Source organism: Pseudopipra pipra, chromosome 19, assembly GCF_036250125.1.
Source record: "Pseudopipra pipra isolate bDixPip1 chromosome 19, bDixPip1.hap1, whole genome shotgun sequence".
In the NCBI taxonomy this organism is placed as follows: Eukaryota; Metazoa; Chordata; class Aves; order Passeriformes; family Pipridae; genus Pseudopipra; species Pseudopipra pipra.
Window position 1 is genome coordinate 6,361,029 of NC_087567.1, and position 27,886 is coordinate 6,388,914.

The window sequence follows — 27,886 nt, forward strand, 5'->3', positions numbered from 1 at the left end:
AGCTCAGTGACCTTGCTCAACCCTGAACTTGGCCAAGGCCCTGGGGTTAATGCTGATCTGTGGGAAAGCCATGGGATGATGAAGGTCAGTGAAGGGCAGGGATGGGGGACTGAGCCTCATGGGCAGAGGAGGGATCACTGCGATCATGTAAATCCTTATTCAATACCTCCAGCTCCCCCTTCCTCTGCTGCCTGTGCCCCCAGGCCGCAGCCATGTGTCCCGCTGCCTCCTGCCTCCCCATCCCTGCCCCTGCTTTCCATCCTTCTCGAGAGAGACCGGGATGTGTCCGGTTTTGCCAGGAAGGTCCTTGTCCCCGGCCCGTGTCGTTAGGTGGCGCTGGGAGGCCGTACCGGGGAGTGGAGAGGCTGAGCGGGGATGGAGGAGTGACCTGGCATCTCTGGGGCTGGGGCGTCCCAGCTCTCCTGCTGCCTCCCCGGGCTCCGGGCAGTCGGGCGGGTGGGTGGTCCTCGCAGGCTCCCGTTCTCATTCGGGTTCTGCTTTTAGGCATGAATAACCTCGTGTTTGCTCCAGGTCTGTCCCCACCGCGGTGGTCTGAGGGGAGAGGGGGGCACCCCTGCCAGGCAGCCACCCCCTTGCCCTCTGCTCTCCTGAGCTGCCAGAGGAGCAGCTCCAAGGCCGTTTTCCGACGCAGGTAAGGAGCTGTGAGTGACACTCGACTCCTGTTGGAAAGAGGCCTGAAACGCTGGAAGTTGTCGCTGCCAGCTCTTCACGTGGACTGCCCTGCTTGGATGAGTTATGGCTCAGCTTAGCTTTAATGAGGCTGCACAAAGCTGGTGGAGGTCAGCATCTGGTGAGTGATGGCCTCGAGAGCGGCTGGACGTGGCTGCACGGTCCTTCCCTGTGGCTCCCTGCCCCACATTCTCCTTGCTGTCTGTGTGCTGCTCTGCAAGGCAGCCAGGCTGGATATGGGGCAGAGAACTCATCATCGCCGGGGTGATGGCACAGGTTCAGTTGGGTCTTTGCAACCTCCTCTTGCTGCTTTGCGCTGCTGTGCCTCAGTTTCCCTGGTCTGAAGACTCTTTGCTGCCCTGAGACTTGTAATCCTGGGGAGACAGGTCTGAGACACCCCAGAAGTTCCTGTTGATGCTGCATTTTCCAATTACTCCCAGAAGACAAGTGCAGAGCTCCCGCTGGCTTTGCTAGTAGGCTGCTTGATGAACTTGGCCTTTTCCAACGATCGTTCAGAGTCCATGAAGTGGGAGGTTTCCTGTGCTCTGGAATAAGGGAAAAACCAGCTTGAGTTGGATCTCTGGCCCGGCAGTGAGGAGCTGTGTTGCTGTTTAAAAGCCAGCTCACGCGACCAGAAAAATGGTTGAAAAGGCTTTTCCCCAGCGTGCCTAATACACGATTTTCCAGCCCCGTCCCCGGAGCCGGAGCGGCGCAGAGGCGGTGTCCGGCTTTACGCCGTCCCCTCGCCGCATGAATCACCGAATTGCGGCACCCGCTGCCGGGGGCCGGGGCGAGTCCGTCTGCGCCGGGGCTTCGCCGGGAACAGATGGCTCCGGAGAGTGCTGACTTCAGCGTGTTGGCTGAGCACGGCATCGGCCCCTGCCTCTGCCCACCCTCGCCACTTGCTCTCCAGGGCATGTCTTCTCACACTTCATGTGCTCTTCCCTCCAGATCCATCCCCAGCCTCAGGCAGGGATGGAGAACAGGTTGAGGTACCAACCTCTGGGTCACTGGAGTGGGTTACGAGCTCTACTGTGCCCAGGGAGCCACTTCCCTCCTGACATAACATCACCCTTTCACCCCAAGTAGCATCCTTGGCTCCAGATCCACCAGAGGCTCGTGGTTTCCACTCCAAGTCTTGGAGATCCAACCTTCCCAGGGTTCTGCACTCACCAAAGTCTGGCTGGTGGTCAGAGGATTGTGCTGGGTCAGGCAGTGGTGCTGTAAGTCCAGAGTTTTTCCCTCTGCTTGGGATGAATTACTTTGGAAATTGGGGCTGCATGAGCCCAAGGTCAAGAGAGGAGCAGAGGTGAAGGAGATGTAAACTCCCAGCAGTTACTTCCAGGAGTTATTTAGGGATATGACAGCAGCAAATAAAGTTGTTGGAGGGCGATGGAAAGAAGCGACTTCCTCCCTTCTTGGGAAATTTCCATTTCCAGCAGCTTTGTCTGCCTCATCCCCAACCTCTGGGGCAGCCCTGCAGGCACACATCACCCCAAGGGGAGGAATTATCCCTGCAGGGATGAAACCATTTCTGTTTATTTTTGTTCCTTAATTACTCTGAGGGTAGGACATGGTGGCAGCAGAGCGAAGCTGTGCCAGACTGGAGCTGTGCCTGATCTGTGCCAGGCATGTACTACCCATAGCACCATCCCTGTGGTCTCTGTCCTACCCTTCTCCCTGCTCTGCTCTGTGCCTCGATTGCTTTTATGGCTGCTGGGATCCAAGATATGGGCCAGCTCTGTGTGGTTGTTTAAGCACCAAATTCCTGAATTCCCCATGGGATGGAGGAGACAGGGGAGGTGGGGATGGTGGGGTGGCCCTGGGAGTCACAGAGTGGGAGAAGGTGATCTACACCTGTGTTTACTTCTTAAGTGAGACCCAGAGGGACAGGTGGGTGCCCAGGAGTAGGAGCAGCTGGGCTCAGACCTTCATGATTTTTGGCCAGACTTCTTGGGAAGAGGAGGTTAGCAATCAACAGACAGGACAGGAATGGATGCAAGACTAGTACAGGAATAGGAATGGGTGTAAGCCAAATCTCAGGAGTCATAAGTGTCACCTGCAAGACTCAGCTCTGGCAGAGGGACCTGAGGGCCTGGTGCTGTGTTTGTCCTGTCTGACGTCAGATGCCATTATCGAGATGCAGGTGCCTGTGGGAACAGACCAAGCAGGCTGTGTCACCCAGATGCCACCCTGCCTTTCCAGGGACAGCTCTGGATTTGTGCTGGCAGTGCACAGATGCAGGTCCTCTCCTTCCCAAGGTCCTAGTTTAGGATGCACGTGGGTTAAAAACCCTCAGCTGATTTTTCTCCTACAAACAGGAGGCTGACGTTGGGGCATGCCCTGCAGGGCTGGTGTTGGCCTGGATGGGTTTGTGCAAAGCTGGACTAACATCAGGCTCCCAACACGGCCCTTCCACACCCCCTTGGCTCCCCTGGCCTGGCTGCCAGCAGGCTCTTCCCTGCAGGAGGTGGCTGCACACCAGGAGCTGTCGGAGCGCGGCGCCTCGCGTTTATCAACCTGCTCACAGAGCCTCCTGCAAGAGAAGATGCCAGAGAAAGGTAACGAGGCGATGGAGAAGCTGGCTGAGCTCCCTTTGGTCTGGGCTGTGCTGTGTTTGAGGGACCAGCTGGGATGCTGAGGGTCCCTCCCTGGGGCACTATTGCAGCCATGGGAAGGAGGAGGATGAAGATGGGAAAGGCAACTTTGTGCCCGTGTTATCTCCATCCAGCCCAGAAAGCCGGGCAAAGAGGGCACAGCATCCCCGGAGAGGGTGGTACTGAGGGGCTGGGGAAGTCAGAGGAAAAGTCCAGTTGCATCTCCTGGGGTTGTGGGCTTCATCTTGAGGTGCCATTGGTGCTTCTGTTTCAAACTGGACCTTTGTAGCCATCAGGGTATCTATTTTTTTAAATGTAAAAAGGACTTTAGGTGTTTAAATGCACAAATAAGGTATTTGGATGACTGCAGAACAGCCTCCACAAGCTGCATGGTGTCTGGTGGCCCAGACCCAGCAGCAGGTTGGACCTGGGGATTTGCTGCATTTTACCCCAGAAAAATGTTGTGGGTTTTGATTTTTAAGACACTGAAGGACTTCGCCAGTGAAACTGCAAACCTGGGGTCGGGCTCTCAGTGCAGAAGCTCGCTCACTGTGAGCCACTGGCAAGGCTTTAGCTGATTCCCAGTGCAGAGGAATTGCCAGGCTGGGGGGGCCTGGCATGTGTGTCACCATCAGTCCTTGCCCTCCACTGCTTGTCCCCACTGCAGACACCCTCCAGCTGTGCCCAACTGTGCACCAGACCTGGCTTTGTATCTGTCTCATGTGTGGGGTTTGGGCTGTGATGGGGATTAAAATGTCCCATGGATGGAGATGCTGGGGGGACATGAGTGTGATGGGGGAGCCGGGTATTGTCCCAGGTGGGGGGTTGCTGTTGCCCCCCTCATCCTACCTGGAAAATCTGCTGGGAAATATTTCCCTCATGAAACATCATGGGGGCTGAAACAGTTGTGAGGAAAGACCTTCTGAGGGCTCCCGTCTGGGGAACAGCGAATCCTGTGAGGGATAAAGGAGGCCCCTGAGCTGCTGGGGGAGAAATATGGGCATGGGACCGACTGAGTGTTTCTGTGCCAGCCCCAATGGACTAGGTCCCTGGAAAGCTGGTCCCCCAGGCCCTGTCACACTGGACCATGAAGGCAACAGAAGGGGTTAAATGCAGCCGCTGCCGCTTTTCAATGTGAAACCCAAGACTGGCCCTTTTGTTGTCCTGGGAGAAGAATATATGGCATGGAGGACCTGTTGCCAACCCTTAGATCTCTCCTTGGTCGAGACAGAGGCAGTGGTGGGCAGCCTGAGGCTGAGGGAGCAGGTATCCAAGACAGGGGTGTAGGATCCTGCATCCCCCATCGCCCCGAGCCCCTGCACTGCAGCAGCCTTGGAGATTTGGCTGAGCTCTTCTGCAGAGGGAGCGGGTGCTACTTTTACAGGGATTAAAATATAGCCCTAAATACATTTTCCCCTTTCCTCATTCTTTTTGGCATCTCTTCCACCCCCAAGGTGCCCCGAGGGCACCCAGAGCACCTGGGCAGCAGGCGGCCAGGCTGCCTCAGGGACCAGGGATGGTGAGGGGAGGCAGCTCGTGCCTAACCACAGACAGCACGTTTTTAGGCAGGCTGAAACCTCTCTGGAAATGGCCTTTCCAGGGCCAGCAGCCACAGGGATGCTGTTGCAGGTGGCTGAGGTGCCAGGTTGGGTGGCAGCCACCCAGCAGCCCTTATGGGTGGTCCTGTCCCCAAGCCAGGCATCAGCCCCTGGGGAAGGCAGAAGGGCAGCACCTGGGCACGTGCTGCTGGCACCCAGCTCTGTCAGAGTGGGCAGGTGCTCTCAGGGTGATGCCTAGCATTTCAGTGGCTCTGAGCCAGGACATGGGGAGGTTTCGAAGCAGCTGCCCCCCTGGTGAGGCCTGAATTGGGCTCTAACCCCTGCCACCTCCTGCTGGAACCGTGGTCCCTCTGCTGCAGCCACCGGCTCGTTTTGGGGCAGAGTGGGCACCCGGCCAGGGACAAGGGGACCCCAGCAGGGCCTCTGCCTGTCTCACCCCCTCCTTTTCTGGATCTCCCCCTTCTCCCCCCCTCCCCAGTGTGGCTTGCTCTAAACCAGTGCTGCGGGATCAGCTGATGCTTTAATACTGGCCCTGGCAACAGCTGGAGGATGCTGCTGCCTGCGGGGGCTTTGCTCCGTGTCAACCCCCCTCCCTGTGACCGATGGGGACCCTTCAGCTGCCCTGCACTGTCTGGGGGGAACAGGGTGGGCACCTGGCCAGTGCCCACCAGTTCAGTCAGCAAAGCGATGGAAGATGCTGGTGGGAGGGAATGAGTCCAACCGCACTTCTCCAGCCCTCCTTGGGGCTGGGGACGGGCAGTGCCCGGGGAGGGGGACTCTGTCATTTTCCCATGGGTTTTCCCTCCTAGAGAAGGAGAAGAGGGGCGAAAGAAGAGGGTCTCTTCTCCTCTGCCCTCCCCAGCGCTGGGGCTGGCCCCGGTGCCAGGGGAGGCGGGCCGGTTTCGGGAGGGAGGGCTGCCCGTCCCCCGTTCCCCCCCTCCCTTTCCCCAGGGCTGGCGGCCAGCCCCGAAGTTGCGGCGAGGCGGGAGGACACACGTCCTGTCCTTCCACCGCCCCCGGGCCCCCCCCAGCCTCCATCCCCGCATCCCTCCCCCGCGCTCCTCCCGGCCGTCCCGCCCGGGCAGCCCCGCCGGTCCCGGGGCGGGGGGAGATGGCTGCCGGAGCCCGGAGGTCGCCGAGACACCTGCTGCCACCGGGCCCCCCCCCGTGCACACCCGCTCCGCGCCCGCTCCCTCCTTCCCCCGCTCCCGTCCCTGCCTCCAGCCGCCGCTGCAGAGCCGCCGCCGCCGCCGCCAAGGACGAGCCGGGACCGACGGCGGCCGCCGGAGCCCCCCGCCAGCCGCGGCGGGGGCCGAGCCCGCCCCGGGAGGCTGCCCCGCAGCAGAAGAGGGTTGAGAAGAGCAGAGCCCCCGGTGGGACGAGCCCCGCCGGAGCCGCGGGGCATGTAGGCACCGAGCAGCGGCGGTCCCGTAAGTACCGGGCGGGCTGGGGGCAACCGGGGCCCGACGGACTCCGCTGTCGCCCCACCACCGCCACCAGCAACTTTTAGGGATGGGGTGGGGGTCGTTGATTTTTTTTGTGGGGGGTTGCCTTGGTCATCTCCCCCTACCTCAGCATCCCCCCGCATCCCCAGAGCTCCCGCTCCTCATCCCGGGCACGGGACGGAAATGAGCCTTAATCCTGGGCGCCGTGCTGGGGGGTTTCTGGGGGAGTGGGAGGCAGGAAAAATTGAGGAGACCTCCCTGGGTGCCACCAGCCCTGTGTCCCCCCCCGCCACCTTGCGTAACCCAGCGGCAGGCAGGACACTTGGCGTTTATTTTTGGTTAATCCATATTCGACCTTTTTAAGCTGCGTTTGGGTGCGTGCGTGTGCGGGGCCCTCGCCATCGCCCCGGCCCGCAGCCCCCGGCCCGCAACTGTTGCTGTCGGAGGTGCGGGCGAGGAAGGGGAGGGTGATGAGGAAGAGGAGGGTGATGCTGGCTGGTGGAGGATGAAGGTTGAAAGGAGACGGTGCTTGCCGGGGCTTCCAGTGCTTCTCCCTCCCGAGTCATCCCCTTCCTGCATGGGGACAGGGATAGTGACGACTTGGCTTTGGGGAGGTTTTGTTGCTTTCTGTCCTTCCAGGGGGCTCCATCGGGGTCTTCTTGCTCCACAGGGATGTCCCCGTGGGGGCAATGACAAGCCTTGGCACGTCCCGGTGCCCTCCCTTGTGCCCCCTCCCCTCCCCGCGTGGCTCCCGCCAGGTTCGGGTTCGCTCTGTCCTTTCCGTCCACCAGCAGCAGTTCCCCATTCCCTGGCGCAGGCTGTGCTTTCCCTCTCATTTCAGGCTCGGAGGCTCTTTTTGGGGGGGTAAGGTTTCTCTCTCCTGAGTGATATTTTGCATTTCGGGATTTTATTTCTGCCTTTCCTGAGGTCAAAATATCTACATGAGCATTTCCCCTCTCAGACCAGGGAAGGGAGGGAGGGCAAAAAAGAGATTTAAAATTAGGAGCAAACTTTCCCTGTTGCATTAAAATGATATTTCAGGGGCTGGGGAGAGGTAAGGGCTTGATTGTGCTTTTAGCAGGAGGTTTCCATGAGTTTGTTGCACCAGGAAGGTGTGCCTAGGAAGAGGGTTAACCTGCTCAAAACTGCCCCAAAGCAACAGAAAACAAGTGCCGAAGCCACTGAGCAGCTCTGTGGTGTCCTCTGGTCCCAGGGGAGGCTTCCAGGAGGTGGCATTGCCTTGCCCAGGCTCCTGGCCATGGCCACCTTCCTCCTGCCCCAGCCTGGCCACTGGCCCTTCACCCAGCTGGAAAACCGCTCTTTTGGGAAGGTCTTTTCCCAAGGGAGCAATTCCACAGTGCTTGCTACAAGGGGTTGGAAAATGCAGATTTTCTTTAAAGTCCATGGGGGCTTTGCTATGTCGTGCTGAGCCCAAGAACAGCCCCAGCTTTGGCAGTAGTTCAGGGGTGGGCTCAGTTTCTTCCTCAGCCTCCGCTACTTTTCTGCAATCTGCCATCCCCCCAAAACCCCACATATTCCTGCACCCCTCTAGCTCAGTCGTAGAAAAAACAAGCTGGAAACAAACGGTGTTGGCTGGGCTGGAGGAGCTGGCTGACCTTTCCTTCCCAAATCCGGCCATTTTGGAGCAGCCCTGGCTCCGACCTGTGCATGGAGCCCTTGCCAGCCACGGGCTCTCTGGCCCTGAACGCTGCCATCCTCCTCCATGTCTGCCAAGGGCTGTGGAGAGCAGCCTGGCTCTGGCTGGTGGCACCGGACTCCTGGGAAGGATGGAAATTCATTCCCCTGGTTGCCTCAGCACTGGCTGAAAGATGTGATGTGCCCATGCCCACCTCCCCTCTGCCGCTGCCATTGTGCTCTGGCTGTGAGGGATGGGGATGTTTTCCACCTGCTGCTCGGTCCATGGGGAATCGGATCCCTCAAACCTGTCCCCAGTCACAGCCAGGAGCTGGGCAACCCCTTTGGTGACAGAGCTTGGCATCACAAGAGGCGTTTGCTGGTCTCTGCCTGGATTATTTGGTGCTAGAAGAGGTTCCTGAGCATGGGGAAGAGCTGTGTTCGGGAAGAGGAGGATACGGGCCTGGGATGGGTGAGGTGCCAGGATTGGCACAAGCAAACCCAATCAACCACCATGAGGGCCCAGAGTATATTTAAATGTCCTTGAGGAGGGCTCAGACGGACAGTGCTGCTGCGAGAGTGGTTCTGTTTGTTTTGGGTGGTGTGTTGCTCCTCTTCCTCTCTGCTCGGGTAGCTGATGCCGGATTCCCGATGAATTATTTATCATGGGACTAAAAATACTTGGGAATTCGCAGTGAGGAGCAGGCAGTGCAGGCTGCCCCGCCACTGAGCTGGCCATGCCAGAGCGTGGGACGCTGCCAGCATGGCATGACTCACCTGCTGCCCTCTCTGGCCAAGGGGCCCTGGCTGCAGCCATCGGTGTGGCGTCGTGGCTCCTGCGGCTCGGCCGGCTGCGATGTGCGGTGGGGTGGGGGATGCAGTGAACCCCCTGGATGGGTGCTGAGGGTGGATGATCCCCTGCTGAAACTCAGATCCGGCTGAGAGAGATGCTGCCCGGTGAGCATCAGTGCCCAGACAGGTGCCTGAGCCTTCCCATGGGGTCTAGGAGAGAAGTGTGGGGTTTGTGTTCCCTGTCTCTCCAGAGGTGCTCAAATCCACACCGAGCAGCTCTTGCAAGGTGCCCAGCCAGGCAGCCCTTGGGTTTATTTCCTGCATTTTCAGTCCAACATGCCGGCAGTGTTTTCGCAGCGTGCCGAGGGTTTGTCCGTCACTGCGGCACAGTGGGATATTGGGGTGCAGCTCCCCGGGGCAGCCCAGACCCCAAAACCATCCAGGACCCACTCAGCAAGAGGCTCCTCTGGCTGTGCTGGGGACACGTTAAGCAACAGCAGCTTTTAATTGCAAGCAACGTTTCCGAGCACCAGCTGGCACCTTGCTGCATGGAGTGACACCGGTGCGTGGCTGGTGCCACCGCGCAGGGCTGCTCGTCCCCCTCCCCGCTGCCCAGTGTGGCACTGGGATGATGGCCCTGGGGACAATGAGGCTCAGAGGGGCTTGGATGCCCCTGGCTGTGGGTTGATTTTCCCAACAGGCTCTGAGGAAGGGGTGAGCTCCAGCATGGGGGTACATCGCTGTAGGCAGGGATTTGCCCCCCCCTCGGGGGATTGTCACCCCACCTGCTGCAGCATGGGCACCCAGTGGCAGTGGGGAATTGGGGACCTGGCAGGGAAGATGTGCCCACAGAGCCCCTGAGAGCCTGGATTTGGGGTGCAGCCGGCAGAGACGCAGTGCAGTGAGTGTCCCAGCCAGGTGGGCAGTGCCAGCAGGGGACACACACCGGGGGTAAAGGCAGGAAGGAGGAAAGCTGAAGGATGCTGTTTAGGGGGTAAACTTGGAAATAAGAAGCCAGACGGGTGCTTTGTTTGGGATTTTGTGTCAGAGAAGGGGCTGAGGTAGCGTGATGGGAGAGGGACAGGCAGGGGGACAGGCAGGGGGACAGGCAGGGGACCGGCTGCCCCTGTGACTGTGTGGTTTGCAAAATCTCAACATGGGGGGTGAAGAGCTGAACCCTCCCTCAAGGGCAAAGCCTTTAAATATTGAAGGTGGCTGTCCACTGCAGACAGAGGCACCAGGGAACTGCTAGCCCCTCCTGTCACCTCTTGCTGCTGTCCCTGTCCCTGGCTGAAGGGATAACATGGACCATTGTAGCAGTGGCGGCTTTTGGATGGGGTGGGAGGGTAATGGGAGGGGGACGGTGGTAGTGGAATGGGGAGGGGGTGGTGGTGGGAAGAGGGGACTGTCTGTGAAGGCTTAGTGGTTGATAGGACTGGAGACAAGGCACATGACACTGGGGTGTACAGTGGGTGGTGAGTACAACCCTGTGGTCATTCCTTCACCACACCCAGCATCCAAAGGACAAGGGTCCCCTCTTTCTTTGGGGTCAGCACACACTGGTGATGCCGCAGGGCAGTGAGGAGGGCTGGGGTGAGTGGGGTGGGGGTCCTGGTGGGCGGCTGGATGCGAGGGGCTGTGTGCTGTGCTGGCAGGGACGCGGCGGTGGACATGGGCAGAGCGCCGGCACACACTCTGCTACTGTCGATGGTGCTGGGCTGCTCGGCTGCCTTCACGGACCTCCTGCTGCCGGGCCCCGAGGAGCCGGTGGTCAACGTGGCCGTGGTGTTTGGGGGCACGTCCTACCCCCTGCACATCCGCTCCCGCCTGAGCCCCCAGAGCTTCCTGGACATGCCCCTGGAAATCCACCCCATCACCGTCGTCGTCAACAACACCAACCCCAGCACCCTCCTCACCCAGATCTGCGACATCCTCGCCAGCCACAAGATCCACGGCATCGTCTTCGAGGACAACGTGGGCACAGAGGCCGTGGCCCAGATCCTTGACTTCATCTCCTCCCAGACCCAGGTCCCCGTCATCAGCATCAGCGGGGGGTCTGCAGTGGTCCTGACCCCAAAGGTGAGGCACTCACTGGGGGTTATTTCCAGGGGGGATGAGAGAAATGAGGTGTTATTAGAGAGGGGTAGCTAAGGGGTGTGGAATGCTGGAGGGCAGAGGAGCTGCTGTGCTGTGGAGTGTGGGATCACGGGCAGGAGTAGGCAGTGGCTGTGGCAGTGTGGCCAACGGGTGGTGGGATATAGTGGGGACTTCAGGAGGGACTCTGTTGATGGGACATGTGAGAGGACCTCAGTGGCCCCTGGAGGGACCTTCCCTGGTGTGCTGTGTCCCATCCCCTCCAGGCTGTGCCCACCATGGAGTACTGGGCTGGTGGCACTGGGACTATTGGGGCAGTGTCAGGGTTGTCACAACCCCATCCTCCTCCTGCCCTGCCAGGGCTGGATCCAGCCCTGAAATGGCCGGGTGGGCAGCGTGGAGGAGCCTCGCTTGGCTGTGGCAGCAATCTCAGGTGCACCACACCCAAAACAGGATTTTTGGCTTCTCTGCTCCTCGCTGGCATCAGACACTGTCAGTCACTGTCACCTGCCTGCTTGGAAGTGCTGGTGGCAGCGAGAGCTGGAGGCAGGCTGGAGGGTGCTGGGCATGTGGTGATGGGCTGTGGCAAAGAGATCTGGGTTATCTCCTCGTGGCTGCTTGTCCCACCCTGCCCAGCCTGGGCACTGGAGGGGTCTCAGTGATTGCTCTTCCCCGTGGCTAGGGACTCTGCTCCTCCTCAGGGCATGGCATTTATGCTCTGCTTGCACAGTGGCTTGGGGTCCAACCCCGCTGGATGGCACCTTTGCATCCCTGCCTGCACCCACTGGTGCTCCTGGACCACCTTGAGCTGCTGCTCGCTGTGGGTGGGTGGCTGTGGGTGCAGTGGGCTTGGGTGGGTGCAGTGGACTTGTGTGGGGGCAGAGGGCTCAAATGGAGCCCGAGCAACTGAAAAATAGCCATGGTTTGCTGTGGTCTGTGTGTTTTTCTGCAGCTTTCTCCAGGGTTTGGGTATTTTGGGCTCAGTGGAGGGACCTGTCTGAAGGCTCGACCTCCTCCTCCCACAGACCAAAGTCCCCAACAGCCCCTGCTTTCTGTCTGTGACCCCCTGGGGCTCACCCCAAACTACTTCTCTGGAGGTGGAGGGGGTCTGGGCGGCAAAACCCTGCTGCCTGCACGTGACCTTCGGCAAATGCCATTCGCTGAATCATTTAAGACAGAATCAGATCAATTAAGGTTTGCTAATGAGAGGCCAGATGGCCGGGGAGGTGGGGTGGGAGGGAAGGAGCCACACAGGCTCCGGCTGCAGGTAGTGAGTCGGAGCCGGGATGGGATTTATGCTCCTGGCAGAGCTCTTGCCCACCTTCTTCTCCTGGTTTAAGGAGAAATTGCTGATCTCCTTTGGAGGATGGATGAATTTTTGTTTAATAAGCTGAGAAACAGATGTGAAGCCTCAGGACTTGAACCTTTACATGGGATGAGCTTCCTTGGAGGTGGATGAGTCCCATTTTGGGTGTCTCCGGCCCATGGACCACACCAGTTAATGGCACACTCGAACAGGATCACAGTGCCAGTGCAGCCCCTGACCCCTTCTCCTCCCACAGGAGCCTGGATCAGCTTTCCTGCAGTTGGGTGTCTCCATCGAGCAGCAAATCCAGGTGATCTTCAAGGTGCTGGAGGAATACGACTGGGGCTCCTTCGCTGTCATCACCAGCCTCTACCCGGGCTACAACATCTTCCTGGACGTCATCCGCTCCTTCACGGATGCCAGCTATTTTGGCTGGGAGCTGCAGGAGGTGCTCACCTTTGAGATGAGCCAGGAGCAGAGCAGCTCCAGGACGCAGCGGCTCCTGCGGCAGATCGATGCCCAGGTCCTCATCGTGTACTGCTCACGGGAGGAGGCCGAGTACCTCTTCTCCATGGCAGAACAAGCCGGCCTTGTGGGGCCAGGATACGTCTGGATTGTGCCCAGCCTGACAGTGGGCAACATGGAGGTGCCGCCCGCCTCCTTCCCCGTCGGCCTCATCAGTGTGGTGACGGAGAGCTGGAAGCTGAGCCTGCGGCAGAAGGTGCGGGACGGGGTGGCCATCATTGCCATGGGGGCAGCCAGCTTCTTCCGTGCCCATGGCTACCTCCCGGAGGTGGGGCGGGACTGCTGGACCCCCCCCAGGGCCACTGCCACCAATGCAAGCTTCTACCGGTGAGGCTCGGGGACCCCCTGGGATGGGTATGAAATGCGGGGAATGGGGAAATGGAGGGGGAAGGGGCAGGGGAGGAGGGGGATGGAGCTGGTGGGCAGAGGGGGTGATGCTGGCTGTGGGCTGCAGCTGGTGGTCCATGCCTCTTGGCTGGCTTTCTCCTGGAGTATCTCCACAGCCTTTTCTCATGCTTCTCGGCAGCTCGGGACCCTCGGGAGGCTCAGGGGGTTTCACAGCTCTGCTTTGCAGTGCAGAGGTGGCATTTCAGGGTGGCTGTGGCAGCCTGTGCACCCTCAGCCCTGCAGGGGGCCATCCTCAGTGCCTCCTTGCTGGCAGAGCTTTCTCCTCTCTGCCCCTTGAGTAGGGGCTAAATCTGGTCCCCAGCTCTCAGCCCCACATATCTCCATGAGACCTGTGGCAGCTCAGCTGAAGCTGGAGGAAGAGGAGGAGAAGGAGGAGGGCTGTACATGGGTGGGCTGCACAGACAGGGGCTTACGGGCTCTGTGTCCCACCAGGCACCTCCTCAATGTGACGTGGGAGCACAGGGACTTCTCCTTCAATGAAGGTGGCTACCTGGTCAGGCCCACCATGGTGGTGATCACACTCAACCAGCACCGGCTCTGGGAGATGGTAGGACACCCAGGCCCCCCGGGACAGGCACTGTGGGGTGGCTGGGAAGGGTGAGCCTGGGGCCATGCACAGGCTAAGGTCCCACCCTGGGGTGGGTTGTCCCATGCAAAACCCATGGCTGGTACTCAAAAGTACCCATGGTGGGCCTTTGTGGCAACGATGGGCACGAAAGCTCTGCCAAGAACTGTCAGTTTTTTCCTGCAGTTTCTCTGATAAGTTCCAAAAAAAGGCAAAAACGCAGCTGCCCACCTTTGGAGAACAGCAGCCAAACACCTAGACCTGAAACAAGCTGCACGGAGGGGGGTTTTTTTGGTAGTCTGAAAGTATTTTGTGTGAAGTTTGGCCAGGTTTGTGCTCAGTCAAATGTGGTGCTTGGGGCCCAGGAGGAACACCATGTTCCATGGGTGTGTGGGGAAAGGGATGCTGAGATGGGCATCACCGGGGTATGGGGAGGATGGACACAGGACCCTGTGTGACCCCCACAGCCCCTCACCAGGGTGACTGTGTTCTCTCCCTCGTGGGCAGGTGGGCAAGTGGGAGAAAGGCATCATCCACATGAAGTACCCGGTGTGGCCCCGCTACGGCTCCTACATGCAGCCCGTGGTCGATAACCGGCACCTGACAGTGGCCACGCTGGAGGAGAGACCCTTTGTCATCGTGGAGAACACGGACCCCAGCACGGGGGTCTGCGTGCGCAACACGGTGCCCTGCCGCAAGCAGACCAACTCCTCCCACAGGTGAGCAGGGGGATGCAGCTCGGAAATTCTGGCCACTGTTTCCCAGGCATGTGGGGAGCCAGAGGGGGCATCAGGGTGCTCAAAGCATCTTTGATTGGTCTAACCCCCTTTTCCCGGTGCGGTTCCAGTGGCGATGGCCTCGTGGATCCCTACACCAAGCTGTGCTGCAAGGGCTTCTGCATCGACATCCTGAAGAAGCTGGCCAAGGCAGTGAAGTTCTCCTATGACCTCTACTTAGTGACCAATGGCAAACATGGCAAGATCGTCCGTGGGGTCTGGAATGGCATGATTGGTGAGGTAGGGCTGGGCATGGCTTGGACCCCCCACCTCTGACACTGACTCATCCCTGACCTGGGGCTTTCCCAATGGAAGTGGGATCAGGCTGTCTGTCGTGGGACTCTGCGCAGGGGAGAGCTTGGCATGAGCTACTCCTCGAAGGAGGAGTCAGACGAACATTTACAACCCCACAGCAGGTTGTGTTTGTGCCACTGGTCACTTAAAAAGCTAATATTTTTTTTTAAAAAGGCAAAAATTAAGGTTGGAGGTGGCGATGAGGGAATGCTTGGGGAAGGTGGTCTGGGTCCTTCTGATTGACCCTCTGCCCATCCCAAGCCCATCTGCCCCTTCTCCAGGTGTACTACAAGCGTGCAGACATGGCCATCGGCTCCCTCACCATCAACGAGGAGCGCTCTGAGATCGTGGACTTCTCCGTGCCCTTCGTGGAGACGGGAATCAGCGTCATGGTGGCCAGGAGCAATGGGACTGTCTCCCCCTCCGCCTTCCTGGGTGAGCTGTGTGTGCCCCTGTCTGTCTGCAGGTTCATCCCACACTTCCCACAAATGCAAACTGGAAATATTGTTCAGTTTTATTAACTTTTAAGAAAAGAAAAAAAAAAAAAAAGCCTAAGTCATAAGGGAAAGAGATTGTGCTGCCGGCTTTGGGGCTTCCTCCTTCCCTGCCTGAATAATCCTTTTATTATGGAGATGGAGGCTGGGAGGTGGAGGCTGGGCTCAGTGGTTTTCTCCTCTTCATTTTTTTGTGTGGAGGAGGGAGGACAGGGTGCTGGGGGGATTTTCCACCTCAGAGCCCTGCTGTGGGGACCCGTCTCTGCCACCATCACCAGGACCGGTGGTTAAGCCAGGAAATCACCAGTGCTAAAAGTTTTATTTAACGAGTTTTAAACCAACAAAGCTGCAGCCTTGGAAGGGGAGGAGACTGGTCAAGGTCGTCATGAAATTCAGCCTGAGTTCTCGGGCAGGGCTTCAGGCTCTCAGCAAGGGCACAGCAGCGATGTCCCAGCTCAGCCGGAGATGGGCTCCTGTGTGGGAGGGTGTAGGTGGGTGCAGGTGCCAGGGATGCCGTGGGAGGTGGGACAGCACCAGCCTGGGCACATCCTCCCCCTCCTGTCCCTCCCTGATGCTGCAGGTCTGACCTGCCCCCGAAGCAGGGTCACCTTCACTGGCCATGGGGTCAGATGGAGCATCCTGTCCTGGTTTGGCAGGGCTGGGGTCTGCAGTCCCTGTGTCTTCTGCTTCTGCACTAACGAGCCGCATCCCCATCAGGGGAGGCCTCTCCTCCCTGACAGCGAAGGACGTGCTGACAAATGAACTTCAGCAGCCGCATGTTGATGGCTCGGATGCATCCCCACTGCTCCTGCTGCTCCATCCCACATCATCCTGGGCAGGCAGGGGGCTCACTGCCCACCCCAGCTCACGGGGGGCTTTCACAGGGGCTGAGTGGGGCTAGGAGGCTGATCCCATGCCTGATGAAGGCACAGTGCTGTGGCCTGAGCCATCACGGGGGAGAACCTGCGATCCCATGGGAAACCCTCCTGCCAGTGACTCTGGAGATGGGCAGCATTTTGTTAACATCTCCCTGTTGATGAGATCCTGATTCTGCCTAGGCAGAGAAGCGTGGCTGCATCCCCCCATCCCACAGCATCCCCTTTCCCTCCTGATTCCCTGCAGAGCTGCTTGGCCATGGTGCTGCCAGTCCCCATCTCCTCTCCAAAGAGGGACAATATTCAGGAGGACGAGCCCCATCCATTGGGGAGGGCTCCTGGGAGTCCCCAGGGAGTGTCCCAGGGGGCTGACAGAGCCCCACTTGCCTTGCAGAGCCTTACAGCCCAGCTGTGTGGGTCATGATGTTTGTCATGTGCCTCACTGTGGTGGCCATCACCGTCTTCGTGTTCGAGTATTTCAGCCCCGTTGGCTACAACCAGAACCTCACCAGTGGCAAGAGTGAGTTGGGGAGGTGGGAGCTGGGTGGGGGGGACACATCCCCAGCCCAGCTGATGGCTGTCGCCTCTGTCCCATGTCCCTGTAGGGCCAGGAGGTCCCACCTTCACCATCGGCAAGTCGGTGTGGCTGCTGTGGGCTCTGGTCTTCAACAACTCGGTGCCCATCGAGAACCCCAAGGGCACCACCAGCAAGATCATGGTGCTCATCTGGGCCTTCTTTGCCGTCATCTTCCTCGCCAGCTACACAGCCAACCTGGCTGCCTTCATGATCCAGGAGCAGTACATCGACACCGTGTCGGGGCTGAGCGACAGGAAGGTGGGGCTGATGGTTGGGGTGGGAATCCTAAAAAATCCCTAAAAATAGTAAGTTTTTTTTGAGGTGGGGGTTGCTGCACATCACTGCCAGCCGGCTGGATGGGTGGAGGGTTGGCTGTGGGGAGGGAGGACATGGCAGGGACATGGACACCATGTGATGCCGCTCCCTGGGGCTCCCTGTTGCAGTTCCAGAAGCCGCAGGAGCAGTACCCCCCGTTCCGCTTCGGCACCGTCCCCAACGGCAGCACCGAGAGGAACATCCGCAGCAACTACCCCGACATGCACACCCACATGGTGAAGTACAACCAGCGCTCTGTGGAGGACGCCCTCACCAGCCTCAAAATGGGGTATGGTTCCCCCAAAAAGGGTATGGCTCCCCCAAATGGAGTATGGCTCCCCCAAATGGAGTATGGCTCCTAGAGCTGGAGTACAGCTCCTCAGAATGGGATACAGCATCCCCAAATGAACTACGGCTCCCTGGAATGGGGTACACAACCTTCCATGTGGGGTAGGGATTCCTCAACCGGGGTACAAGCCCCCACAAGTGAGATGTGGGCCCCCCAGGCTGGGTACAGCTCTCCCAGATGGGATATGGCTCTCTGCAGCTTCCCTGCATGGCATACGGGACCCCCAAACAGGATACAACCCATTGAAGATGGGGTGCAGCTTCATACAGCTCCCCTCAAAAGGGATGCAGCCCTCCCCATAGGGGGTATGGCTCCCCCATATGGGATACAGCCCCCCCAAGTTGAGTGCTTCCCCCCCAAGTGTGGTTACAGCTCTCCAAGACAAGGCGGGGACCCCCAAAGAAAGCTCAACCCCCTCCAGATGGGCTACAGCTGCCTGAAAGGGGTGGAGCTCCCCCAAGAGAAGCACAGCCCCCCAGAAAAGGGCTTTCAGACCCCTCCCTCCCCCTTCCTCCCAGGAAGCTGGACGCCTTCATCTACGACGCGGCGGTGCTGAACTACATGGCGGGCAAGGACGAGGGCTGCAAGCTGGTGACCATCGGCAGCGGGAAGGTGTTTGCCACCACGGGCTACGGCATCGCCCTGCAGAAGGACTCGCGCTGGAAGCGGGCCATTGACCTGGCCCTGCTCCAGTTCCTGGGAGACGGTGGGTGCCCCATCCTCGCCCAACCCCCACCCTACAAATTAATCCAGGGAGCAGGGTTTTGGTCCCCCAAAACTTGTGCAGCCTCCATGGCTCCTCACAGGATGCCACTGAGGGGTTTCTCCACCACCTCCTCTCAGGGGATATTAAATTCAGTGGCATTTTTCCAGCTGGATGCTGGTGGTGGCGGGGGGGGGGGTGAGTAATTCCCTCTGGGGTAGTAAAATCTTGAAGATAGCTGTGCACAAAATCCAAGGGTCAGAAGGAGAAGCCTGGGAAGAGGACAGCAAGCATGGCTGACTGGCACGTGGGAAACAGAGAAAGGGAGAAGGACAAGTGACTGGTGGGATTCTCAGGCCAAGGGCAGCAGCAAGAACAAGGCTATTACACCTCCTGGGGCTCGGGGGTCTCTTTCTCCTCCTCCAGCCACAGTGGGGTGGGGATGAGCAAGGGATGTGCTTGGGAAGATGACTCCTGTGGGTGGATTTTCACCCCCACGCTCCTGTGTGTGTCCGGCCCCAGGTGAGACCCAGAAGCTGGAGACAGTTTGGCTGTCGGGGATCTGCCAGAATGAGAAGAACGAGGTGATGAGCAGCAAGCTGGACATCGACAACATGGCTGGGGTTTTCTACATGCTGCTAGTGGCCATGGGGCTGAGCCTGCTGGTCTTTGCCTGGGAGCACCTCGTCTACTGGAAGCTGCGTCACTCCGTCCCCAAGTCCCACAAGCTTGACTTCCTCCTGGCCATCAGCAGGGTGAGGGATGCTGCCAGGATGAGGGGCCCAAATGTCCCCACACGGTGTCGCGTGGCTGGGCATAGTTTGGTGGGCATTGTCCATTCGACCCACACAGGAGGGACTGGAGATGTTTGTGCTGATGTGAGCTCTTGTGGAGAAAAGCCAGCTGTTGGGGAAAGGACTTAGCCATCTGTATTAGCATCCCTGGGGAAATGGGTGATGGAGGATGGTGTCACTCTCCCTGGCAGTGCTGAGGATGCTGGGGAGGGGACACCAGTGCTGTCAAGCCACCTCAGCCTCAGCAGCATGAACTCAGCTCAGCAGGGTGGGCTCAGGGGCAGGACCCCATTGACCTTGCTGATCGTGGGGGTCCCCCCACTTCTCCCCACAGGGCATCTACAGCTGCTTCAATGGGGTGCAGACCATGGGGAGCCCTGGGCGGGCACCCACACCCGACGTCACAGCCAGCTCGGCCCAGGCCAACGTGCTGAAGATGCTGCAGGCGGCCAAGGAGATGGTGACGACGGCCAGCGTGGGCGGCTCCCTGGAGCAGGCCACCCGCACCATCGAGGACTGGAGCAACCACAGCGAGCGCCTCCAGACCACCTTCTCCCTGAGGACACCCCAGCTCGTGGTGCAGAACAGCACCGGCGCACACCGGGCCCCCTCCTCTGGCCCGCACCCCACTGAGAGGATGGGGAGAGCCTACACTCCCAAGGGTGCTCCCCTGGGGCTGCCGCTGCCCCAGCCCATCCCCGTGGACTCCCGGCTGCACGGGGAGGAGAACTGGAGAGGGGCAAACGAGCACCCCCGCCTGCTACACCCCGTGAAGTTTCGGGGTGGCTGTGCAGGGGATGAAACCCTCACGGGATTCCCCCACCTCCTAGTGAAGACTTCTGCAGGGGGAGATTATGGGGAGCAGGTGCTGGTGGGGAACCATATCGGGGCTCCCCTCCCGCCCCCCACGTCCCCCAGGGACCTCCCACCGCCGGACATCTACAGGGAGCACAAGCGGCCGTCGGGACGGGGGGACCGGCTGCAAAACAACCCCCTGCTCCAGGGGGACGGGGGACACGGGGGCTCGGGGACACTGCCCCGGCTGCTCTCGGCAGCGGAGAAAAAGCGGGATGTGAGCAGCCTGCCTCCATCCTGCTCTCGCGGAGCCTTCCCGAAAGTCACCAGGACTTGCAGAGCCAGGGGCGAGCCGGCGCGGCTGGAGGCGGAGCGGGAGAAGCTGAGCCGGTGGGCGAGCTCGGCCAGGGCTCCCGGGGAGCGGGGCGAGAAGCGGCGTCCCGGGGGGCTGCGGCGATGCGGTGCCACTCGCCCGCCCGCCCGCGCCGACGTGCCCGACCTGTTCCCCGAAGCCGAGCCCGGCTACGGCTGCAGCCCCCGCTGCCCGCAGGCCGCCGGCCGGCTGGCACCGCGCTCGCCCGTGACCAGGCTGCCGTCCTACCGGGAGGCTTGCCGGCAGAACCCCCGTGCCACCGCCGCCGCGCCCCACGCCTGCATGAACTCCTACGCCAACCTGCCCTTCTTCGTGGGGCACCTCTCGCGGGGGTCCTCGCCGCCCCGGGAGCACCCCGGGCTGCACCCCTGCGGCCGGGGGTCTGTGCGCTGGGACGGCGGCTGCAGAGACTGCGGGAGGCGCGGGGAGCTGGCCTTGCTGCGGGCGGTGGGCACGGAGAGGAGGGACCCGCTGGTGGCCCGCGGGGTGGCGAGTCCCTGCGCCGGCGGGTCCTGGCGGCGGGTCTCCAGCCTGGAGTCGGAGGTGTGATGGGGGGGGACAAGGGGGTGCCCGCACCCCTCTGCCTGCCCTTTGCCCGGGTGTCCCCATGGGCCAGCCAGCGGCTCCCGGCCGGGCTCCTTTCTCCCGGGGTCCTGCACCGTCGGCAGTGGGATGCTCCAAGCGGCTCGGCGGGTCCCGTGCGCTTTGGGAGGGTCGGAGGAGCCTGGCAGGGGCTGGTACACGCTGGCTCGGGCTCTCCCCACAGGCAGGGCTGGCATCGGGGACGCCAAACTCATTGCCGCCTGTGTTGCCGTCACGTTTCGTTTCATTCAAAGGGACTCGAAACGCCATGTTCAGGTCATTAAAGAGACATTTTCAGCTGGCTGGGGACCCTTCTTCCATCCTCTGATGCTGAGCTCGGGGCTGCCCTTTGCATCGTGGGGATATTCGTGGTCCTGTGCACCCTCTCTCCATCCGTGTCCCGTTACTGCTGAGACCCGGCACAGGCTCATCCCACCAGCGGCAGAAAGGCAAAGGAAAATGGCAACTCATTAAACTGCGCTGAGGGATAATTAGGAGCCGTCAGACTGCGCTGAGGCTGGAGCCGAGCACTGGAGGCTGAGTTCCTGCCCCCTGCTCGGGATTTGGGGTGCTGGGCACTGATGGCCATGGGTTCGGGTGAGTGATGCTGCAAACGGCAGCCTGGTAGGGATGCCCTGCTGGGCACAGCAGCACCGGGAAGGTGTGCTGTGGGGAACGAGAAAGGGAAAAATTCCTCCCACCTTCTGAGGGCTGATGGAGCCATAAATCAGGTGTGATAGATGAGCCAGGTTTAATTCTTCTCTTGATGTACGTCTGACACAGCCCTTTCCCTGCTGGGCTGGGGCGCGGGCAGAGGCGGCCGTGACTCAAAGGCAGCCCCGGGCAGGGGAGGGAGTCTTCGGGAAGTGGGAACTGAAGCCTCGGGGGCCCCGGGCAGCAGCCAGGGCTTTGCCAGGCAATACCAGCCCCATCCCAGAGCAGCGCCAGGACTAGACAAAGGCGCCCGTGGCAGGCTGTCCCAGGGAGATGCCAATGCTCAGCCCTTCTTCCCAGCTGGTTTGGCATCGCCTGCCTCCATGAACGACTCCCCAAGAAGCTGCTCTAAAGCTACATAATTTTTTTTTTCCTATTTCAAAGCAGCTGTTGGAGTTGCTGTCAGCCAGCACACAGCCGAGTCTGGTAACAGTGGGATGATGGCAAGGGCTGCTCGGGGACAACCAGCCCTACCCCAGGGACGGCTGCAAAGCCCCGGGGAGGTCAGGAAGGACCTGGCCACGTGTATTTCAGGCTCAAAAGCATTGGCAATGTCTGTCTGTCCATCCATCTGTCCATCAAGCCATACACCCATCTGTCTGGGGTTAAATCCAGCCAGTCCCCCATCCCCCCAGCCTAGCTGCCATCACACACTGGTGCCACCGCTTTAATTCCCTTTATTTATTTATCATCGCAATTGTCTCTTAATTGCTTTGGCAGCCCCTCCAAGCCTCCTGGTGAGGGAGGGAGGTGCTGGTGTATAAATAAAGGCCATAAATAAATAAACCCAGTTGACAGGGAGGGGGTCCAGCCAGGCTGCCCCAGGAGACAGCACCCATTTGCTCCAAGCAGCTCTCCCCATATGTGCCCCAGATGGCCCTGCAAGTGACAGGCTGGTCCCCAGGAAGCTCCAATGTGGCCTTGGCAACTTCCCCCAAATCGTGGCTTTCTGGCCCAAGGAAACCAGCACACACAGCTGCAACCAAACTTGAGCTGGTGTTGGGGATGTGAGAGCAAGAAGGAGCAGAAAAGGGAAAATCAAAAAGGAAATATCAAAAATCCCCAACCCACATTTTAAATTAATTAATGATGTCCCTGGTGACTCAGCAGAGGCCAAATGGATCTGCTTCATGTTTTATTGAAGGATTTTGCTGCAGGAGGCTGAGGACAGTGAGAGACAGGGCAAACGGGGTGCTGAGGGTGCTCCCAGGGGAGGTGGCCCTGGGGTTGGGTGTCAGCATCCAGTGTAGGGCCAAAGCTGTCCTGGGTGCCTCATGTGAATGCCCAGGTCCCCTGCCACCATGGTGGCACTTGCATAATCATCTTTACATACTAATTGGGATGGAAAAGCACAGGTTTTCTCCCATTCCTGGTGCCAGGCACTAACCTGGGCACTGTTGGAAGAGGAGGTGACTGGGGTGTAAGCAGCCCAGAGCAGGCAGGACCCTCCAGGACCAAGGAGGGCCTTGTACTGCTCCTGCAGCATCCCCTTGCCTCTGGGTGCACCAGGGACGAACCTGCAGGGAAGCAGCAGCCTGGAAGCACCTTCTGGCTGGGCTTTCCAAAGAGGGGTTGGGTAGTTTAGTGCTTAACAGCCGCTGAGGGATATTATTTCTTTTTGGTGAAATTGTCTAATCAATCACTTTTTAATTCAGCCAGCTCTGGCACCCGGGACGCCCCAGGACACCGTGGCCTGTCTTGCAGAGAGAAATATGGCTGGATCACTGCTGGCCATCCACCTCCAGGGCTCAGCCCCACTGGGGGGGCAGGCAGTGTTCCCCAAACCCACCCCTCACCTCTGTCAGCTCTGAATCCCCATGGCAGGTATTACTTTCACTGCCCCCATTGCTTTGCATTGTGAGACCCATCCTGCTGAGGAGAGGGGGAACAAGGCAGGCCAGCACAGGTCAGCCACCAGGAAGAGGTTCCAATGGTAAGGATGTGCTGGTGCCGGTTAAGGATGGCCAGTTAAATCACAAATCAGAACAGATTCAAGGCCAGGAAGGTGCAGGTGCCAGCACAGGGACAGCAGGGCACTGCCTTGTCTGTGTTCAAGGATGCCCGAGGGAGCAGCAGGAGCAGCCACCTCCTGGTTCCTGACTCCTGCCAGGGCAAAGCCATGGCACAAAATCTTCCCTGGCCGAGCCCCTGCAGCAGGTGCCCTTCCCCAAACCACCAACAGCCCCCGGGATCAGGGCCTGCTGCCCAAATCCATCCAAGGGATAACATGGTAAGCACTTTGTCCCTGAACCTTCAAACAGCTGAATCCCCTCAGGGACACGTGGCTCCTTGGTGATGGTCAAGCCTTGCCTAAACCTTGTCTAAACCTGCCTCTCAGGCTGGAAGTTTTTCTACTTCTTTCCCTGGCCATTGCTCTTCCAAGTGTTGCAACAGACTGAATCCATCCCCGATGCCAGTTTGGCCTCAGATTTATGGCCCAAGCCCCAAAATCCGCCGCCGCTTGTGAGGTCCTTCGAGAGAATCACAGCAGAAAGTGTTTATTTCCATCATAAAGATCTGCTTTAATATTTTAACATAAATCAAGCTGCGCTTTATGGTGATAATAAATTCGTTGGCAGAAACTGCCTTTGCAGCCCGAGGCGGCGGAGCAATTCAATTTGTTTGGTTTTAAGTGTAAGGAGCCGTAATTGAGAAGGGGAAAGTACAGATGTTTTAATTGAGTTTGCAGCTACCACCCAGAGTTGCAGGAGCCTAATAGAGAGGAAGAGGTGAGGGTCTCCATTAGCCTCTCGGCTTGCCATTTCTCCTTGGCCTGCAGCCCCATCCGTCACGGCCGTCCCCGCCAGGAATAGCTACTCCGTGCCTGCACACGAGGAGGAAGGGGATGGAAAAAGAAGTCAGACTAAACCAGATGTATAATGTGCATTTTATTGGTTTTAATCCCTTTTTTTTTTTTTTTAAAACTAATTACAGTCAGGACAAGCATCACGTGTGAATCTGTAATAATGAACTGTTAGTGCTGATAATGGCCAAATAAAAATAGACTCAATTCGCGATGGGTGAGAGGAGAGAGCTCATGTCCCGCACCCAGGGGTCACACAGCATCCCTCCAGCCAGCGCTGGCTGCACTGAGCCATCCCCTTCCCTCTTTCTCCAGTAATTTTTAAGGCATTGCTATGTCACGTTTTATATGAAAAATGTTCTCTGCCGTAGAGCTTCTTTCCATTAACCACCCCAATTCCTCGGATATATTTGTTTTGCTGCTGTGCAAGGACGATGGGTGTCTGGGAATTCGTGGTTATTTATTTGAGAAGCACTCATGCTCCTTTGGGGAGCAGAGTCCTTCCCAGTAAGGTACCACGGCAAAGGCTGGGGCCAGGGTGTGAGCCCTCAGTGCGCCACTGCATCCAAAACCTGGATCCAAGCAGCTCCTGGAGGTACAGCCCCTCAGAAGTCACTGTCACACACTGTGTCGAGGGGGACATATGGGCCAGGGAAGAGAAGGCACATCTGTAAATGTAAGAGGTGGCAGGAAAGGGGAGGGGGTGTCAGGCTGGGCGCTCTTCCTCCCCTATCCCAGGCAGGGCCAGCAGGGCAGCCCTGAGAGAGGAGGGGAGGGCGAGAGGAGATGGAATAATGGAGAACAGCCCCGTTCTCTGGGTGCAATGAAATGTGAAGGCAAGAGGCTGAAATGGGCATGTGGAGGGCTGGGGCTGAGCCTTGCAAAGCACGGGCAGCCCAGGGCAGAGAGAGCTCTCAGTCCCTTCCATGAACCCACACCTGCACACTCGTGCAGAGGAACAGCCCCCTCAGCCTCTCCAGCTTCCAAAGGCTCATTTCGTCAGCATTAAATTCCTCCCTCCAGCTCTGCCCAGCTCCCAGCTGCCTCGCAGGTGGCTCCCAGCTCAGCTGCCCCATGAATCTGCCCTCCAACCTACTGCTTCCTAAATGAGACACCAGCACCAGCTACCTGTAAAATACCTTCTTAATTTGGTACTGAAGATGCCACATCAGCTTCTCAGGAGCTCTTGGGGATGTTTAAACTCACTAGCAAGGGCTGCCAAAGCCTGTTTAGGATCAAGCTGCTGAGAAGACAAACAGTCCCCCCGGATCCTCTCCAGGCAGCTCCACAAGGACACAGTGGCAGTGCTCAGGCTCGAGAGGTGCAGGGTTTTGCTCTAAAAGCCATGAAGTGGTTTTATACAGCTCCAGGTACTTGCATATTCCCCCAGGAGGAGCACTTCAGGTCATATGGAAACCAGAAAGTCCTACTTGAAAACAGAGCTTGATTAAAAAGAGCTGCAGTTCAAAGCTTGCTTTAGTGAGTGGTGACATTTAATACTGCAGCAAGTGCAGAGGGCAGGAGGATCTGACATGCACCTGGCTTTGAACCTGCTTAGATAACAGGGGGTTAAAATATTTCAGGTGAAGACTTTTAATGTTCTTCCTTTTGTCAGGAAACCCCATTTGATCTGTGCCCAAGGGCCTCAGAGCACAGGACTTGGTGTTGTTTGTCACTGTGTGGTGTTACAGTGACCACAATTGCCTTAAAAGCAGAGGCTCACCTAGAGCTGCCTAAGGTAAGAGCAGCCCCATTCTCAGAGCAGCAAAGCAGGAGCAGCCCAAAGCCCACCTTAACCCTGTGCAGAAGGAGAAGAGGGGGGATTCAAGCCCAGTTCCAGCACGGTTTCAGGTTTTGCTGCCCCGTTTTGGGAGCTGTGCTGCTGCAGGCAGGACTGAGCCAGGACACGGCCACTTCCTCCTGGCACCAGCACATTCCCCTGAGTTAACACCCACCTTGTTTCAAGGCTAATTACCCAGCACGGGGAGCTGGGAACGCATCACTGGCACAGCCGGAGCTCCGCGGGCCTCTCGCGTGTCAGGACTGGGTAATTAGCACTTCCCCAGCCCATCCCCGATCCGACCGCTGGAGTCAGGGCCTGGCTGCTTATAGCAGCCCCGTGCAAAGGGGAGAAAGGGACAAGGGCTCTGGCAGCAGAAAAGCCCGAGCCGTGTGCTGTTGCCGAGGGACGCAAGGCTGATTGCCTTTCCAGGGGGAAGAGCTGTATCCCTGCATGCAGAGGGGTATTGCTCTGAGCAACTGGGTTGCCACAGCACAAAAAAACCAGGATGGAAGTGTCAATGTAAACTCCCGGGCTGGAGAAATCCAGCTCTAAGCTACAGATCCCAGATCCCAGGCAATCCATGGTGCACAAACAAATTAATGACTCTAGAAAATGAAAATGTAACTGCAAAAAATTATGTCCTTCTGAATTAGGTCTATTCCCACTCTAATTTCTTCCTTCAGGTGGCACAGGAGGTTGGTTTGAAGGAGTCTCAGCAGAAGGGAGACTCAGTTCTCCCAAACTCCTGCTGGATTCTGCACAGCACATCCCTGCCTTTGGGAGAAGGGACATTTAGCCGATCAGTGCAGTGAGCAGCCGAGGCTGTCTGCTCTTCTGTGTGCTGAGACCTGCAGCACTCAGAGAGCCACTGAGGGACAGAGAACGTGCTGCTCCGACAGAGCCGAAGGCAGAAATGGCTGGACACTGGTTAATGGTGCAGGCTGCCAAGGGCTCAGCCCCAGGGCTTTGTCTGAGAACCACAACTGTGACAAGGCTGAATCTACTCCATCCACACCCAAAATGGAGCGAAGAAAGTCTGTGTCCAGGTCTGACCCGTGTCACCAAGCCAGTGGCCTGGAAACTTCCCTTCACACTACCTCTCCCCCACTGCACAGTCCCAGAGGGGGAGCTGAAATGCTGGAGTCTCTGGAGCCCCAGAGGGAACGTGCTGCTATCCCCCATCAGAGCTTTGACTCGCTCAGGACAATGTTTGCAGTCACAAACACAAAGCAAGAAAAGCCCCAAATGAGCACAAACACAATCCAGAAGGTGTGCCTGAAGGGGGAGAGGTGCTTGTTCACTGTCCCGCTGCCAAAGACCAGCTGAGTGTCCTTCCGACTGCAGTATGCGAGGAAAGCCGGGATGAGATACTGGATCCCATTCCCAGCATAGGCTCCTGTGATCCCCACCAAGGACTCCAGATCGTGGGTGCAGAAAGCCACCAGCACTGGGGGAATCAATGTGATGGCAGGAAAGACAATCCTATCCACCACCCACGGGTAGGTCCCCCCTTCTCTGTGGAAAAGGGTCTTCCAGTTGTTGCGCAGGGTCACTGCGATGATGGGGAAGTTGGTGCTGATGGTGAAGACGGGGAAGAGGCCCAGGAAGTACCGAATGAAGGCAACGTTGATGATCTCACAGTTGGTGAAGTTGAGCGTGTACATGTCCATGAGGGTGTCGTTGCGGAAGCAGTAAATGGCAGTGAAGGACAGGAGGCTGTAGAAAGCCAGGATCAGGATGTAATCGAGCAGCACGAGCTTGTTGACATGCTTCTTCTTGGAGATGGGTGTGATGAGGGATGGCAGGGAGTGCTGGCACATGAAGGAGTAGACACACACCCCAAAAAGATTGCGGATGCCCGACAGCTGGGCCATGGACGGGTGACCTTCAGCTTGGCCTCTGCTGATGCGGATGAGGGCCAGAATTATCATGAGGATGAAAGCTGGAGAGAGAGAAGGTTTCAGGTCAAGCCCAGGCCTGCACTCCCCACGACCCTCCTCCCATCACACCATCAGTCTCGGCACCAGCTTCCTCTCCTGCTAT

The 27,886-nt window shown here is 58.6% G+C and overlaps 2 protein-coding genes across 4 annotated transcripts in view; one reads left to right on the top strand and one right to left on the bottom strand.

Moving 5' to 3' along the window:
• Positions 1-5,812: 5,812 nt before the first annotated feature.
• On the top strand, positions 5,813-20,845 carry GRIN2C (glutamate ionotropic receptor NMDA type subunit 2C). Its single transcript, XM_064675929.1, has 13 exons — positions 5,813-6,276; positions 10,374-10,797; positions 12,375-12,970; positions 13,484-13,598; positions 14,124-14,335; positions 14,464-14,632; positions 14,968-15,121; positions 16,450-16,575; positions 16,661-16,890; positions 17,076-17,236; positions 17,815-18,002; positions 18,522-18,754; positions 19,128-20,845. Exons 2-13 carry the CDS (start codon positions 10,390-10,392, stop codon positions 20,508-20,510), a joined length of 3,975 nt encoding a protein of 1,324 aa, XP_064531999.1. The 5' UTR covers positions 5,813-6,276; positions 10,374-10,389; the 3' UTR covers positions 20,511-20,845.
• A 3,285-nt stretch (positions 20,846-24,130) lies between these two features.
• Positions 24,131-27,886, bottom strand: part of TMEM104 (transmembrane protein 104) — a 44,221-nt gene continuing 40,465 nt past the window's right edge. For all 3 annotated transcript variants that reach the window (XM_064675921.1, XM_064675919.1, XM_064675920.1), the window contains exon 10: positions 24,131-27,785. In XM_064675921.1, coding sequence (XP_064531991.1) covers positions 27,025-27,785 — 761 coding nt within the window. In that variant the 3' untranslated portion in view covers positions 24,131-27,024. The remainder of the gene's footprint in view (positions 27,786-27,886) is intronic.

What these genes read in the sequence shown, in the direction of transcription:
- GRIN2C (XM_064675929.1), top strand. Translation starts at nt 10,390, where the DNA reads ATGGGCAGAGCGCCGGCACACACTCTGCTACTGTCGATGGTGCTGGGC. An exon ending in CAGTGGTCCTGACCCCAAAG is followed by an intron (nt 10,798 to 12,374) that starts GTGAGGCACTCA and finishes CTCCTCCCACAG; the next exon opens with GAGCCTGGATCAGCTTTCCT. An exon ending in AGCACCGGCTCTGGGAGATG is followed by an intron (nt 13,599 to 14,123) that starts GTAGGACACCCA and finishes CCTCGTGGGCAG; the next exon opens with GTGGGCAAGTGGGAGAAAGG.